The following is an 11,690-nucleotide window of genomic DNA, read 5'->3' as shown; positions in this document are numbered from 1 at the left end:
CATCATCGATTTGGCCTGAGGTTACGTCTTCACATCAGTCACCGCTCAGAAGGCTCATTGTGTCTCAGCGGGAGAGCAGACAGCAGGTCATTAACCCTCTGTGGTGTTCACACATCACAAGCAGAAGCATCACTGCAGACTGATTTCCTTTTCCTCCGCTCATTTTGTAATGCTTGGTCATTGGAGCATAAAGAACCGCAGCCTGTCAGATGTCGTTTATGTTCCGAAACGCACCGAGCCGTGGATTCTTCGCGTTGTTTCCTACAGTTTGGTCTGATAGTGTCCTAGAGGAGTGGTCGTTGCAGGTTCTTATTGTTCTGCCGCGTGCTCTATGGTGCAGCGGCTTGACAGCTGAATGCATCTGGGATCGAAACAAGCAAAAATAAAACTCCACATGATCACTGAAGCTGCCACAGGCCACAGAGAGGACAGGATGTCCAATAGAACAAAGTATTTGTATTATTTTGGTAAAAAAAAAAAAAAAGACCTAATAATTAAAGTAAAAAAAAGAACAATAATGAAAGGTCACCATCTTTTCTAAATGTGAAGGTATATAAAGTTCCAGTATAAGATGCAAATTGAATGTAAATTGACTTTCATCAATGAGTAGGTTTACATTTTTGGTTCAAAATATAGTTGGCAACTTTGTGATGGAAAACATGACTTAACTAAGCAATCTATTTTTATATATTCAATCACAAATATTATTTAGATGCTTAAACATTCTGACCTATTTAAAAAGGTGCATCATAATGAAAAAAAAATTCCTTGGAATTGCTGAGCTTTTAAAAATGAGACCGTTTTCCCCAGTTAATAAATGTACTCAATTTAAGATAATAAAAAAAAGTTTTATAAAGAATGAAGAGATCAAAAAACACTTTTGTCTATATGTATTTTGCAGAGTTGAGATGAAGAATCTTGGTCTTCAGGAGAAATGTAAATCTCTACAGACTTTTACCTGTTTCCCCTCCATCTTCCACATATTCAATTCTCTGACAGAAATGCACATCTTTTTATAAAATGTTTTCTCTATTTTTACAAACGTGTAACCTCTCTTGAATTTCTGAAAATGAGAGTGCTCACAGAAGCAAAACATTAAGGAAGGCAAAAATGTTTTATTTTGATTACCAGACAGAAAAATATTGTTGCCCTTGATGTAAAAACTTAAATGGAATGTTTTTCTAATATATGCATAGCAAAAGTTACTGACACAAAACATCTTGCTGCTCCTCTGGGAATGTTTTTTTTTCTTTTGTAAGAATGTTTATGTTTTAAACTTACTTTCTTTTTGGGGTGAGTATTTCCTTTCAATGCACTGCTGTTTTTGGCTGTCCTGCATTGGCCTTACATTCCTCTCTCTGTGCTGAATCTTAACTCTCTACAGAAGTCCTTGAACAGAGCAAACAGGAGGAAGGATGTAATAAAAATGTATGACACGGCGCTCGTTTCGTCAGCTTTAAGTATCGAACCTGATCACCGCTTGCTAGTGTGTGCTCTGATCTTATTCATTCTCACCTAAGCATTGACTGGTTAAGTCTTGGATGTCTGTTCTGGGAGTTTGTATTTTTTTCCTCACATGAAATCCTTAACATCAGAGCAGCAGTGCATGAGGGCCCCGAAGCAAACCCCAACAAAAACCCACTGAAGCACTTAAGTCTCAGAAATCTCTCATGATATTACAATTCTGACTAGAAAGCATTTAAAGTTTCATTAGGGCCACAGTTTTAAGTGCAAGTTTATCTGTTATATAAGTCAGAATAACCAGTGATGCGTAGGTGCAGATGATGTGGAAAACTGTCAGCCAGAGGTCTAAAGAGACAGCGATCGGCTTCATGATCTCAGTGCAGGATTTGGGCACTTTTTGCTGAATATGAAAGGGGAAACTCCTACAACAATTAAGGCGCAGCATGACAGTTGCATAATGCGCATCATAACAGGGACGAATAAAGTCTGAATCATGCATCTTTTCTTTGGTCGCATAACCTTTCACTGTGGCTAAAACGTTAGCCATGATGGAAGCGGTAGTGGCATACAGATTCAAATATCAGATTAGCGAAGGTGTTTTGAAGAACGCAATGGATTTGCCTCATACTTTTGTGCTTACAGGTCAGAAAATCTATCAGGCAGCTGCTGCTCATCCAAAATGCTGCTGCCAGAGAATATGGATCGCATTACATCGGCCCTTAAATCCATGCATTGGCTCTGTTTGTAAAAACAGAATGTAAAATGTAATTGATGGTATGTGGAACCCTTTGGTCATCAGGCAGCTCTTCAGTCTGATTGGTATCTTTGCTCTTCAGCTCTGGGACAAACTGCTTGAACACCTGAGATGTGGTGAAAGTGTTGCTTACTGCAGCTTTACTAAAGCATTTCTCTTTATTTCTATCAGATTTATTTATTTTTCTTCTTTTCATTCATAGTTCTTTTTACATATCTGCACGAGAAAAGTCTTGTTTTGTATACCTTATTATTATCTCAGGATATTGCAGTTTCAAATACGTTTTTCAAGGTTTTTAGTATAACTATTATGAAGTAAACACTCCTGTTTTGGTTTTTCTGTGCTGGTTCGTGGAAAGTAATGTATTGTCCAACATTGAGTCACCAGCCTTGCTGATGAGTTCACACAAACCAAAATCCACATATTCTAATACTTCAGTATTCAACACTCAAATACAGTTGTCATTTTAAATTAAATAGTATTTTATTATGCTCAAAAGAAAACAAAAACATGTACATGTAACACACACAGCTCTTCTCATCAAGTAGTGAGTTGCTGAAAAACGTCAACAGGTTTACTGTAGTCATGAACTGTCCAGTAGAAAAGAAAAACTGAAAACCGTAATGACTCTCTGTGACGATAAACTACAGAAATACAATAAAGACAAATGTCAGTTCTTCAATGAAACAAAATGAACACTGCATAAAAGACCTCAATTGGTTGAGTCAAGTGAATGTGGGGCCGGAGAATGCCCCACCGCCCCTTTAAGTGCAAGACGTGCAAAAGCTGAGGCTGTTTCTTTGTTTGTGAGGTTCACAAAGTACAGAGCATCAATGGAAATGCCTCTCACTTCCCCGACAAGTTACATGAGTTAGGTCTTATCACTTACATAACAGAACATGGTGGGATTCATTTAAAAAGAATCAAACATGTCAGACACCGAGTCCCAGTGTCTGAAAGCACAAACAGTTCTCTAAGGTGCAGCAGTGAATACGATATGCTTTTCTACAATACACAGGTGAGCTTACATGCTCTGATTTAAGATATCAGATTATAGTCCAGCTACACAAAAACATATGATGAGAACATGTACATGATTCAGATTAATGCATAAGAACAACCTATGAAAATCTAAATTCATAGTAATTTTATAAAGCTGAGGGGAAAAGTGGCAAAGGAAGCCTAGTGGTCAATGGTGACATTGCATGTCGGATCTTTATGGCGCTTTGCAGATGTGTTTTTGCCCTTTTACTTTTCTGTCATGTCATAATTTAAAAATGTTATGCATTTTATTGGAATTTTATGAGGTAACACAACACAAAGAACTGCTGTATTACACAGTTTCAATTTTTTTTTTAAATATCTGAAAGTCTTTTATTTGGATTTCGATTCACCCCTCTTTACGTTGATACCCCTGAATAAATAAAGACAATCAATCACTCCATAAAGCTCAAGAATAACATTATAGAGAAATTCAAATAAGTGTATGGCTATAAAACTAAATCTCAAGCTTTGACCCTCTCACAGAGCACTGATTAATTTACCAATCAGAGAAGGAACCAGGAAAACCTGAAGAATCTGTCCTCGGGACAAATACTGGCGTGTAATCCAAAAATCTGAGTTTAGTGAAAGAGAAGCAAGAACAAAATCATTCTTAAACAACTTGTGTTTGCAGGTTGTCATAAACCAGGAAGGGCACATGCAGAAAAAGGTGCTCTAGTCTAATGAGATCAAAATTGTGCTTTCTGGCCTCTGTGCAAAACGCTGTACACACTATCCCCAAATTAAAATATGAAACGGCAGGATCCTGTTGTGGGGATAATTATGGACAGGAACGCTGGTTGGAACTTATTGGGAAGATGGATGAGGGAAATGAGACGGCAAACAAAAACTGTCAGCGGCTGTAAAGCTTTACATTCCATCATGACAAGGATCCTAAACTTAAAGCCTGAACAAACCTGGGAGTGTTTACGATTATCAGTCTGCGGACATTAAAACCGATTCCAAGGATGCTTTCCCCACCAACCTGACTGAGGCTGAAATGTTTTTAAACAGAGTAGTCAAAAGTTTCAGACAAAAATTTGCAGATTGTCATGGCAAAACGAGGTCGTTTAAATTGACTAATTGAGATGAAATAAAAATACCCAACTTTTTAAGGCCTTTACTCACAAAATTTTTGAATGCCGCATTCACATTTGCAAGCAACTTTTCGCTTGCCATATTATCCCAGTAATATGCTTTGAAATGTATGGTTCTGTTGTGACAAGCATGAAGAAGTTCAATATACTTTTGCAAGGCAATGTTTATGACAGCTATCTTAAACCAGTGAGATATTATCATTTGATCTAATGTTTTCTCATGGAAGAAAACATAATCTTAAGGAGACCAGGAGGTTTGTTTGAAACTGCACTGTGCAAACATAAACACAGGAAAAAAAACTTCTTTTTTTAAAGCTCTCACTGAAAAAAATAAGTTTTATGTGAAGTGTCCAAATATTTACACACATTTTACTCTGGCTCATCAAGTGAGTTCCTTACCAACAAGTTTTCTTTTGAGATATTATTTTATTTTATTAAATTCTCCTCTTAATACATATCTCTGTGCTTTTCCTTCTCTTTCAGATTGAGGTTTAGAAATCCATACTTGCTGACAAAGAAAATGCTCATTTCAGAGTTAAGATATTGCAGATGTGCAACAGTGTCAGAAGACGTGTAGTAAACGCCACTCAACCATTAGCTTTAGTGTGATTCTTAATACTCTTAATACTAGAAGAGTCACACTCCGTCAATGGAAGAACCACGTCTTGAGTCCAAACCACCAAATTATTTAATTCCAAAGCAAAACCCAGATTGGTGGAGTTAGATCTCTGTAACGTTGGCATTTTGTTCCTTCCATGTCCACTGTATTTCTGCTCCAGCTGGACTACCTCACATGGTGATGCACGCAAACAGACTGTGAAACAAAGTTTTCCAGATGCTTAGATAGAGCTTCTGCGTTTATTCAGTCTCCTGTAGGTGTTGATGCTGTGCAAACCTGTGGACACCGAGCTGATGCCTGAGTGATGGTGCAAGCTGCACACGCAGCCGTTCGAGTGCAGAGGGTTGGAGAAAGCCTCTCCCTGCTCCATGTAGGTGTCCGACGTGGAGAGGTCACGTGGGATGATCATGGGGATGGAGTACTGCAGCTTCTCTCTGCTCTTATACCAAAGGCAGGAACACATGGACTGGAAGTGGAGAACCTCGGCGTAAACGTTACGTAAGCCGCGGCTCGCAGCCCCTCCGCTGCTCCCTCCGATTGCACTTCCACCGCCACACCCAGGCGGCGTGGAGGAGGGGGAGATGGGGTCTACGGAGCAGTTAATGTGCCCACCCACCTGGCCGTTATGGGCAAGAAGAGCCCTCTGCTCGGCGTCCCTTTTCTCATCCTCGGCATTCATTGTCATGAATCTCAGTACTGCTAAGTTGAGGAAGGCTCCAATCACTGCCAGGCCTGTCAAGATGTAGATAAAGCTGAAGGCCACGTACTCCGGCTTGGTCTGCAGGGCATCCTTATTCTGCAGTGCCACGTAGTCCCCAAACCCGATGGTGGTGAGCGTGATAAAGCAGTAGTAGTACGCATGAAAGAAGCTCCACTCCTCAAAGTGAGTGAAGGCCATCGCCCCCACGCATAGCGTGCTTATGCAGGATATGAAACCAAAGGTCACCATGTTGGCCAAAGAGACTTCGGTGCGCCTCATTCCAAGGCACTTCTTTAGGCGATGGAGCAGGTATCTGACGAAGGTGTTAATCCGCTCACCAACGCTCTGGAACATGACCAAAGTGAGGGGAATGCCTAGGAGGGCGTAGAGCATGCAGAAGACTTTCCCTCCTTCTGTGCTGGGGGCTGCATGGCCGTATCCTGTGGGAGAAATGGGAGAAAGAAGCAAGGTTACTGGGGTGAAACTAATGAAAACTACTCTGCAGATGACAGAGGTCTAACAAGAGAAGGCTGAAACCTGGACTTGAAAGAGACAGATGATTTGTATTCTCTGAGTGGCTCTTCAGATAAATTCAAACACTCTTCATTTCACAGTGGCAGAATGCAATTGGAGATGAGAATGCACAGGAGTGTGGAAGCAGGAAGAGCCAAGTATTGATGTCGTGTATGGGAGAGAGGTCTTGAATAATTCATTGACAATTGGTCTCTGCAGAGTGGCTTTGGCTAATGAGTGCATTTGCACCTAATTAGAGCTTAACATTGTTCCAGATCAAATAAACAGGACACCAAAGGCTAGGTTGTAAATACCCGTCTGTATTTGTACATCTGAAAGAAAAAAAAAAATCTCTTTGTCTTGTATTACTCTGAATTTTTAAGCCATAAAACAGCCAGCAGAAAGGCAGCGGTACACTTTGAACAGCGAAAGAGCCCAGAGCAAGAACTTCTCAGAGAAGACAGTTTTTAAGAGGGTTGCACATCAAAGTTTTGGGGAGAATTTTCTTTAAATTTAGCTCCCAGAGAAACTAGATATTTATATACACTGCATAAAAACACACACTACCTTTCTTTCCTCACAGTCACATTAGATCACACTCAATCATTCTTGTTTTAGTTAAAGATTGTCCAAATTATTTTAATTTGTGAAGTGCCACAATAATAGATATTTTAATGAGACTTCTAATTTTTGGCTTAAAATTTTTTAAATGCAGGAGTTTATGTACAATCTATATGACTTCAAATGCTCTTGGTGTCCTTCAACAAGCTTCTCATAAAGTTTACTGGAGACTTTTCTCATTTCACTTGAAAGAACTCATGTAAATTAATCCTTTACACCTAGATTTTCCACTTAACTTTGTCGTCTTTTAGCCACTTTATGACTAATTTGGTGGTACGTGATGGTGTTAGTTAGTTATGGGTGCAATAGACAGATTCTGTAAGTACTTTTGTTGCACCTGATTGTATATTTGAATATACGTCACATTCAACGTCTTTGACTCCCTTGCCCATCCTCCTGACATGTGGAGCTGGTGCAAACAGAAACAGAGATAACCCCCTGATAACCACAGGTTGCGCAAGTCAAAGAGGTTGATCGAGAGTCCAAATGTAATTACCGGAGGGTTGATTTAATTCTCGAAGCTCTGTTTTTATTGGAACACAAATCTATTTCGTCCTACCATCTTTCCTTCTGGTGCCAAATCTGTTTAAACATTCCCCCCTTCATTCAGCAAAAGCAGGAGCCACAGTTAATGATGCGATTTGAGTTATTTTATCTTTCTGGAGAACATATCCAATCCCATATTGAAGCCCTGGACAGAAAGATCAGCAATTTATTTATTTTGTATAGAACCAAATTACAACAATTCTCCATTTTAAGGATCAACAATCCAAGCTGGATTTAATCAGTCAATTCCATTCAGACATTTTCAAATTATACTTGCAAAATCAGTTCAGTTCGATTCTGTATGTCAATCATACAGCTTTTGTCTAGACTAGCTAATCTACAAAGCATGAATCTTTAATCTGGTCAGTCTGTTCCCTGGGGTCACAACTAAGATCTGTGAATAAGACTTATTTTTAAATGAATTTCACTCTCTTTATAGTTATTTTCATTATTGCCTTCCTTTTGTGAAGGCATTCCAGCTCACTTCCTCCATCACTGCACCATTTAACACATGCTGTGATCTGCTGAAACAACTACAGTAGATGAGAACAGAGACCTAACATGTTCAGCTGTGGGAAAATAAGTTCTCAGCAGAATATGAATTTAACACGATGGCTTGTTTCGCTTTGAGATTTTTGTGCTCTACCAAAAATGTTGCAGCGCTCATTAAGCAAGTCAGCAGGACAGTTTGTTCAGGTGAGCTGCAGACGAGGCTGCAGGGCTGTCACATTGCAGTGGGGAGCGGCTTACTGAGACGCAGGGATCACCAGAGTGACAGCGGGGCTCATCAGCAGCAAATGCTGGCGCTTGAGGCGACAAGCCGCACACTCATAGCATGGTGTGAGGGAGTAAAGAGGTCCTGCATGACAAAGTCATCCCGCTTTCTCAGGTTATGAGAATGTTATCATGAGACAGACCATGACTCCTGTGTTGGCAAGAGTACCATTCGCTCCTCAGAAAAAGAAAAAAAAAACTCTCTAATAATGTGTTACTACCTCCTGGAGAACTCACAGTCCTTCTGGTAGAAGATTAAATATTAACGCTTAGTATGTGCAATCGTGTCACTACAAGGGTTTGATGATTGCATATGTACTTACTATTACTGGGTTGGACCCGTTTTTTCCTTTAGACGCGTTTTAATTAGTAGTAGGGATGCACCAGTATGAAAATTTGGGCCAATATCAGTAACTGATATTAATATGGTTGTTATGGTTTTATTTATTGAATTTTAACGTAAGAAAATATCTACGCTTGTTCATAATGACGTATACAAACATTAATGCATTGTACCAGCCATTGATATGGATATAGAAAATACCAACTGAGAAGGAAGAGGGGTGACTGTAAAAAGGAGTTTTTACTTTCTCCCACTTCTTTAAACATGTTAATATACTTTACCACTGTTCTTCTTTTGCTTGCTTTTGTTCTAAATTTATTTTCTGTGTATATAACTTTGTTTATCCCTTCATTACACGACGTTCAATAAAGTCAAACTCAACTAGAATCAAAGATTTGTAAACTGAGAATAAGTGTTTAACTATTATCCGAAAGAAAACATTAGATCATCAGATGGTAGAAGTTCATCTTTCTGTACTTGGTCTTGTATTTGGGAACGGCACTTCACTCGTCTCTCCTGCTAGTGTTGGTCAGAAATGTGATTGCGTGACGTCCTTGCTTCTGTCAGGCATCAGGGCAGCTGTGGCTAAAATGTAGCTTATCACCATCAATGTGTGAATGTGTGAATGACTGAATGTAATGTGAAGCACTTTGAAGTCCTCCAGCTAGATAAAATGCTACACGAGTACAATCCACTTACCATTTTTTAAAGCACTTTGGGTTTCAGTTTCTGCCTGCTGCCTCAACCAGTCAGGTGACCTAATGTGTCTTTCTGATTATAATTCAAATAAATCTTTTCATCATTTTACTAAATATGAGCCAATCTGAAAATACCATCAGCCTGAGAGGATTCTTATTTATTTTTAAGGCCTCAAACCAAGCGTGCAAGTCATTTTACCCACTCCTTTCATTTCAGTTTTTAATCAAAAATGGGTGCACATCATTCAGTCTCTGATTACTCAGTCTGATTTTGCAAATTAAACGCCCCATATCATCTGAATTCACTCATTTATGGCAGCAAAACTACAATTACTGATCCAGGTTTTTTTTTCTTTCATATTTCATCTTTTAGAGCTCTGATTGCTTGTTTGTCTGCTTAGATGACAGCTCACTGTATAAACTTGGCTCCCCAGGGCGTCTGCCTCTAAAGTACTAAACACACAGCATCCGACGTCTTCATTGCGCTGATTAATTGGCCTTGGGGGGGGGGGTAAAAAACGGTCTTTGAAAATAGATCAAAGAGCAGCATAACGTAGCTCTGAGGGCTCAAGCTCGCTGTCACTCAATTAAATTTCCATTGATTACCAAGAACAATTTGTTCTCGCCAAGAAAAGACTGGAAATGTGGCTCATTGGGGAGAGATTCTCAAGTAGAAGATGCATCATCTTGTATATTTGATGTTTATAATTTTATTAGTTTGTTAACATGATGCTGTAGAGAGAACATTTTGAGATAAGCCGTATTGCGCGCATGTAAAACAGTGCAAGGAGCACAAGGAACAAGATGACGCAGAGACCTAAACGGCAGTGGTGCTGACAGCGCTGATGACACTGGGCTTGACGGATAATATCCTCAGACATCTCTGCAGCCTGGAGAGCAGGCAGAGTCATGCTACATAATACTCTCGGCAGTGTGTTCTTGTGTGTGTCGTGCAAGATTTCACACAAATGTAGCTGCTTATTTTCTCTTTGCACTGTGCAAAAGTTTTCGCACTCCTTTAGCCTTCCCGCAGCCACTAACACTCAGCAAAAGTGGACATTAATTTATCAGTCCTAATGAGAATTTTCTTTGTAGAATAACCTTTAGCTGAAATTGAAGCTGCAAGTTTTCATTGTGAAAATAGCACCTTCACAAAATTTTTGTCATTTTGCTGCGACAAAAACCATCTCTCAAAAAACAGTCAAAACCCAAATAAGTAAAAAATATCAATATTTTACTATACTATAGGTTACCTGTATGGATAAAGTAGAAAATAGAAGCACTTGAGTATGTAAAAAAAAAAAAGATATTCTGATTATTCAGGCACTGATATACAGGAGACGGAAAGTAAGTAGTTACATTTACTCACATTGCTGTAATTGATTACAATTTGTCTATACTGTGTACTTTTTGAAGGAGTTTTAAAAAGCCTAACTTTTACTTTTACTTTTATTTTGATTATTTTATTCAGTTACATTTGAAATTGTAAAAGGAAAAAGAAAACACCAGATCCTTCAGCTGGGTTAGAATTAAGATCTGCACTAGGAAAACCCATCAAGTTAACTTCTGAGAAAAAGAAAAAAAACCAGGAGGGACCGGTTCAACTTTAAGTATGACTCTGGCACAGAATCTTTTAGTGGTACTTTTACTTTTTTTTCACCTGCGCACGTCACACCTGCTAGAGCACAAACAAACTGAAGATGATATATATGACAGCTTTACTAAGAGGATATGATATCAAGGCTCTGTAAACACATTCTTTCTGCAAGGCTGAAGTGAGTTCAGAGGTGTTACACACATTCAGCCTTATATGGCCAGCCTAGTTCTTCCACATACAGGTGGCCCGAGGAGGCGCCCCTGCGCGACGTCACCATTATCAGCGTTTACGGCCTCCCTAGAATGCTGAGCAGATTGGGGAATGTTCTGGTTACCCATGCGAGTAAACACTGATCATGTCCCCTGATTGGTACAGCCTGTCTTCGCACAGCAGTCCACTCTGCTCCCGCAGCAGGCCTCCCTCCCCGCTCACTTTCATCTCCAGCTGTGCCTGGCCAAAAATATCATAAACAAGACTCTGTGAATTGTGAAACTTCTGTCCACTTGTGTGTAGCAGCAGGCATGTCTGCTAATGACACCCAAAGAAGTTATGGTAAAAGATTGCAGCGATGCAGTGTTTTCCCACGAACTGTGTCTCATCCCCGTCTTTTCCTTGGAGCCGCTGGTCCCCATTAATTCTCATGCACAGACACCCCAAACTCTGTGATTGTTTGCACAGGCTCTCAGACACAGCTCTGGTCCTCCCATCTGCCCTCAGTTTGGCTTTTGACCCAGAAGGCCTCTCTGGCAACTGCTGTGTAATGTCCCTTTCTGTGAAAGTTGCAGCTCCTTGGCTGAGTTTTTATTGGAAACACAGCATCCACAATCCTTAAAATTACATTTTAATTCAATGAAAACACAAAAAATAATGGAGGATCTAACATTTAATTCAAAAATAACCTTCAGATTTTCTTCCTGGACACA

At 39.6% G+C, this 11,690-nt stretch overlaps 1 protein-coding gene across 1 annotated transcript in view; it reads right to left on the bottom strand.

Annotated features, from left to right (window-relative positions):
• Positions 1-2,687: 2,687 nt before the first annotated feature.
• The window catches only part of kcnk3a (potassium channel, subfamily K, member 3a), a 34,708-nt gene continuing 25,705 nt past the window's right edge, over positions 2,688-11,690 (bottom strand). The window contains exon 2 of the mRNA XM_008397511.2: positions 2,688-6,115. Within this exon, the coding sequence (XP_008395733.1) occupies positions 5,196-6,115 (920 nt within the window). The 3' untranslated portion in view covers positions 2,688-5,195. The remainder of the gene's footprint in view (positions 6,116-11,690) is intronic.

The sequence above is a fragment of the Poecilia reticulata genome, linkage group LG21, assembly GCF_000633615.1.
Source record: "Poecilia reticulata strain Guanapo linkage group LG21, Guppy_female_1.0+MT, whole genome shotgun sequence".
Classification (NCBI taxonomy): domain Eukaryota; kingdom Metazoa; phylum Chordata; class Actinopteri; order Cyprinodontiformes; family Poeciliidae; genus Poecilia; species Poecilia reticulata.
This window is presented reverse-complemented; position numbering and strand designations above follow the sequence as displayed.